General features: G+C 41.5%; 1 protein-coding gene across 7 annotated transcripts; it reads right to left on the reverse strand.

The window, feature by feature from the left end:
- Positions 1-1620: 1620 nt before the first annotated feature.
- Positions 1621-5406, reverse strand: Smp_056360.1 (putative p30 dbc protein; the record flags this gene model as incomplete). 7 transcript variants are annotated; one of them, XM_018789012.1, is made up of 12 exons in its annotated part: positions 1790-1855; positions 1892-2184; positions 2220-2329; positions 2363-2565; positions 2877-3111; positions 3296-3650; positions 3798-3945; positions 3981-4069; positions 4109-4338; positions 4379-4740; positions 4781-5268; positions 5343-5367. In XM_018789012.1, the coding sequence occupies 12 exons, from the start codon at positions 5365-5367 to the stop codon at positions 1790-1792; spliced, it is 2604 nt and encodes an 867-aa protein (XP_018654501.1). The 7 variants fall into 7 exon arrangements, with proteins under 7 accessions (XP_018654500.1, XP_018654503.1, XP_018654498.1 ...); XM_018789013.1 differs by having other exon boundaries at positions 3981-4338; XM_018789014.1 differs by having other exon boundaries at positions 1621-2184; positions 3981-4338.
- Between the last annotated feature and the right edge of the window lie 631 nt (positions 5407-6037).

Here is a 6037-nt window from a genome sequence, read left to right on the forward strand (position 1 = left end):
AACTGTGACCTCCTTAATGTTTAGTCAGTCGTTCCCACTTTGTTTTAAAGACTGCTAATCTGGGTAAAATGTAGAAGTTCTAAAAAGCATGATTAAGTTGTTTTTCTTCTAATATGGTCTACATGAGCTAACGAAATCATCAGCGATCTTCACTGAGATCCTCAAAGTGAAATTTGATTTCCACGTCACTGCAAAAATTAACCATTAAGACGAATTAGTCTTTAACCATTATTATCGGAAGTTGACTATATAGCCAATACATCATTTTCATTTAAATTACAGGTGATTGTATCATAAAGAACGACCGAACTGTGACCATAAACTGCTTTAAACAAACTTCCATTAGGTACTGAGTTTGAAAATTACTAAATATTTTATATTCCACAAATTTACTCTACCTTCTTGAATCATATTGTTTGCTCTTAATGGTATCTAGTATTACTGATATTGTTTATTTTACTACTGTGGTATACTTCGAGAGATTAACCTCGCTGGGTTGAGTTACTGTGGCAATTGATCCACACATGACATTAACATCAAATGCGAATGTGGGTGGGACGTATCTATACTGACTAACAAATAATGGATACACTGATTACAAGTAACATGACCACACAAGACATTTAAACGAGATTGAAGCTACCTTACGGGGAATTTGGTCACTTTCTGGAAGCCCAGTAGTTACAGAGATGATAGCTGAATAATAAACTATGGGTTTCATCGTCCGCTACCCACAAATTTCAACGCAACTGTATCCCAAAGGCTGTATAAGCGGGCATTAAGTCACCTCACCATTGGCTGCTTAATAACGTAGTCCACTCATATGGGGATTCCTGGGTCCCTTCGTGTTTTAATCCCAATGTCCCGATAACCAGTCCCAACCTGAGCACACATGATATCTTTAAGTCATGTCTGCACTGGCAGTTAAGGAGCTGCCCTACTGAGGGACATACAACCAGTTAGCGGAACCCAAGGAGCAGCTAACAAACCATGCGAGCCTTTCCCTATGATCTGATATATTTACCCCTGCCGACTAAAGAAACAGTGCTCACCGGCATGGAAAACCTGAGTTTTCAGAAAGAATATATTTCCTAGGCGCCACATTAGCAGCCAGTTACAACTGAGCATACAAACCTTCGGAGTGAGTTGTAGATTTAACGCCACAGCTGGTCGGCTAGAAAAAATTGACATCGTACCGACATTGTTCATACCCTATTTTGAAGTACTATTAACGAGATGCACCCAGGATTTTACACCAGGAACCGACAATGCACAGCAAACATCATGCATGCTACATACACCAACAATAAGTGTTCCATAGCTTAACACTGCTAATAATTCAACTGACATCCGCACGTAACCGTACCCCATAAATGCGCAGCGCATACTATTGCAATTTGACTGGGATTTGAAGTTGCGCAAAGCGCCCACAAACAGGACCTCAATGTAAGTAACTTCCTCTGATTTCGTGTGATGTAACTCGATATTTGCACCGACACGTCCAACTTTGATCCACAGACCTTGCTATGTATAACTTATCTGAAGTTAAACTGCTACTACAACTACTATTCGGTAATGCCCACTTTTAAAACGCTAGATTATTCCGTCGAATTGCTACAGAATGATAAGACAGAAAACACATCTGTACACGCGCTTTTAAAATAACACAAAAAGCATTTGGGGAGCGTACGCAGTATATTTGGAGTGTATGGCAAAGTTAAGGTTAGTTAAAATGACGTACATATGAGAGGTAAGTAACAACGCTTCACAGTAAATGCAGTGTCATATATCAGACAGCGTCAACAACTTCCCACTCTTTTTCCTCGGACTTTTCACAATCTTCGACCTTATCATCCTGAAAAGATCTATTAAGAAAACAAACACAAGTTACTTTTTCCTTGAGTTTATTGGCCTCCTCTTCAGCTTTGGCTTTTTCTGCATCAGCAGCAGCCTTCTCAGCCTCCCGCTTTGCTTTTTCCTTGTCAAACTGTTTGTTAATGTCGAAAAGGGCTTTGTCCATTTGATCTCTTGCTGAACGCAATAAGTGGTTGTATGTGTTTGCCTGACTTTTGTACTCATGAAGTTGCTTTTGTTCGGACTTAAGACGTGATGCTAAATCACGATTTTCTGCTCTCAACTCGTCCTCAGTATCCTTAAACGAATTTACTTTGACCCGTGTTTTTTCTAGAAGACAAATAATACAAACATTGCTAACCTACCTAGCTCATCCTTTATCTGGAAGAACTGAAATTCAAGTTTTTGTTTGACTGCCTCAGCTAACTCTACTCGTTTCAACATTTGTTCCGTATTGCCGCCACCAAGAACAATCCTTAAACGAGGTCATAAAACATACAGAACTTACCTTGCAGGAGCTTGTGGAACTGTCATATCGAAAAGAGCTCGGTTACCGAGCGCAAGCATCCTTGTTACTTCGACGTCTTCCTTGACATTCAGGTTCATGGAAACAACGTCTTTTTCATCACCCTCGACAATATCGCTATCAGTCAAGTTATGATACGACACGTGGTCACGTCGAGTAGCTACCCTCGCCACAAGTTTACGCATCTGTAAATCAAGAAGATGAAGCTCTTGAGTAATTCTGACAATAATGTACTTAACACCTCACTGTAAACTTAAGCATTTTAATGTATTATTCCTTTAAAGGGAATGTGGTTTGGTGGACTTATTTACTTGGAAGTATACACTGCAGTGTCAACTGCCTAAAAATACTCATGATGGTCGACACTATAAGACTGATATCGGTAGGACCCATATGAAGCTGCATAACCTGTTACACGTCAAGCCGTACTTAACACACTAGTATTAATTTAAATGAACTTAGAAAAATTTTTTGTGATGAGGGACTGCTAACTAACCTGGGTGCGGGAGTATCGAAGACCAAGAAGGTGGAGTATTTCACACAAATCATGTTCTCGAATGTACCCAGCTCGGCTCATGTCAAAGTAAGTAAACGCAAATAACAGAGCTGGGTTCACAGTACGCCTGAGGCGACGAACTTTAATCTCGTCCTGTTCATCGCAATGACCATTTTGACTGTCGTTCCTGCGTCGCTTAGAATCGGGCTCGTCGGAATCAAAGCCGTTTTCAAGTCTGGAAAATAAAACTACGGATTATTTGTGGAAAGATATCGAAGAAAAACATGAAGTACATAAAATATCTATGCCTATCCAATCATGACGCGCCAGCTATTGGACAACGACAATCTGGAAGGGCAGATCAACTAATTAATAATTGTGACCTAAATACATCTACGTTACGCAGAATATCGTCGTACTTTCCATCTTGTTCGGGTTTAATTTCTTTCTCAGGTGCATCGTGAATAGCCTTGAATATTGTGAAGGCTGCATCTCGTTGGAGCATTTCATGGAACTGTTCAGCGAACAGGGACACTTCAAAATTGTGCTCTTTTTGATCTTCAGTATGATAGTCGAGTAGAGAGAACAAAGAAACACGATGACAATCGAAACGACCCCCCTTAGCTGACTTGTTCGGATGGATAACGATGGCTGGCTTATCACCAAGACGGTAGAGGCGTTCCAGACGCCGGCGATCTTTTTCAGATAGGTCCTTTGAATCATCCTTTGGCTGCGTCGCAGACGGCGAAGAGATCTTATTCGGAGTCTGTTCGGCTGAATACAAGCAGAAAGAAGGGCGATATGAGTTTCATAACCAATTGTTTGGTTAATTATCAGAATATAAAATATCCACAGCCGTTCTTGTGGTCCTATTAACTCTTAATTATTGAGAACGAAAGCAGAAAACAGACCCTCACTTACCTTTAATCTCCTCATCAATCTTAATGTCTTCTGGGGCGTCGGCTTTTTTCTCCTCGTCCAGAGCACTTTGTAAACGGGCCACTAAATTAACCTTAAGGCCTTTGGTATCTAACTTTCTGGCGGCCAATTCGTTTCGTAGGTCGCTAACCTAGGAGGATTAAGACGAAAGTAATAATATCTTACCTTGAGAGTATTTACATCTAGTTTAGAGTAGTGAGTTGGCTCTATGTCTGAGCGCGCGATCGACTCCTCGGGTTCTTCTACACTAACATCTGCAACGCTCATGTCACCATCTTGCTGCTCAACCATACTCTCGTCTTCTACCTTCTCTACAGTTAATTGTTTTTGCAGTATGGAGTTGTAATACTCCTTGGTCTTAGCCCACTGTTCTTCCGAAGGAATCAAATGAGCGGCATTAGGTATAAAGAACACCACGACTTCAGGGCGTTCTGATGTTATTTCTCTTTCTTCTTCAGCCTCTGTAAAAGCTGGAGCTTTTGTGTCAGGCATACGATAATATTTGAGCTCCATGAATCTGACCCTGTAAAGTAAGCATAAATGGGTTATTTAATTCGAGTAACCATTCAGTGCAAGAAGATAAGTCTAGTCCAGTCAAGCCTTTGAACGTCCGGATAGCTGTCTTGATGAGAGTCATTGGGTTCCCCTGGGGATCAGGTCCGTCTAAGCTTGGTGACCAAGGTCCACCAAGAGCCATAGTTTCACTCTTTGCACGACCGCCAACCAGAAAGTGTATACTCTTGTCAGGCAGGACTTTACCAGCTCCATTGGCATCGTCCGCCATACGACAAGTATTTTTATATAACTCACCAAGTTGTGGGCAAGCCATCAGCATAACACGGGCTGAGTAGGAATAATCTGCATCAGGTGGGTTCAGAAGAGCTGAGTCTAGGGGTGTGGGGGGATCGACGTCCCGGTGGAAAACCTGACAAGCACGTCACAACATAATAATAGGTGGAACTTACATGGTAATCTGTGCCACTTCCTAGTTGAAATGGTTCGTGCATAGGAAAAGATTCTACCCATAATGATGTGCACTCGTAAAAGTCTCCTGATATGTTGAGATGAGGGTATCGATGTCGAAGATCAGGTAAGGACGATGAAGACACATTGAACAACCCTTTGGGGATCTTCACTTCGTAACGTGAAAATGACGACTGGCGTTTCCCGAAAGCTCTGTGGTCTTTACGTTGGCTAGGTGGTGTATCATGGTAACGTTTCTCCGGACTTCGCCCTTTTGGCTGACCACGCTTACCACCACGGAAATCATCTCGTCGATCTGATCGTCTGTTGTAGTTATCTTCTCGGTATCCACCGTAAAACGGCTTAGCAACCGGGGCAGCGTTATAAGGTCTGCGATCATTTGGGGTAGGCCCACCCATATAGAAGCCTACACCAACAACCCCAGAACCCATGTAACCACTGCCGCCACCGCCTGCTCCACCATAAGGTGCTGAAAACATTTTACAAGTTAGTACGAATCAAAAAATACAGGAAAATAAGACAAAAACACAGAACAACAATTACCATTTCGGCCCCAACGATTCGCCATTTTTGCCACAACGGAACTGACGCGTCTGAAGTATGAAGGTTAAAACACAGACAATACAGGACTTCAATATCCAATCAGGATTTCGAAATTTTTGGATTGAGGGTAGAAGTCCAAGGAAATGTGTCAGAAAATTTCTGTTTTACCTTTTACACATCAATTTTTTTGCTGAATGAGTCGAATTTGGGATATAGAAAAACTGTATGCCATTGCTGTTTCAGAAAAATGGTTAACGTCAGAAGTGTTTGATAATGAAATTCATTTGATTGGTTTTTTATCCCTTAGGGTTAATATACTAAACCGCAGGGAAGGTGGGGTCATCCTGTACACAAAAAGTACCTTAACCATACAAACTGTTGAGACGGTGGCACATGATTCAGAGACATGTGAACTGGTGTGTTACCGGCTGAGATGTAGACAGCAAGATATTGAATTATTTGTAGTGTATCGCAGTCCAGAATGAGTAGTTGATGACTTCCTCCTAAGCAAACTTAAGTCCTAGTGTAATAGGGGGTAAGAGAATTATAGTAGGCGACTTTGATGAACCGTATATAAACTGGGTGAACTTAGACGTAGATTCATCAACGATATCATTTGACTGTGATTTGTTGGAAACCACAATCGCCCTAGCTTTATTCCAGCACATTAGAGATCTCGTCAGATATGACTTACA

This window comes from Schistosoma mansoni, chromosome W, assembly GCF_000237925.1.
Source record: "Schistosoma mansoni strain Puerto Rico chromosome W, complete genome".
Taxonomy (NCBI): domain Eukaryota; kingdom Metazoa; phylum Platyhelminthes; class Trematoda; order Strigeidida; family Schistosomatidae; genus Schistosoma; species Schistosoma mansoni.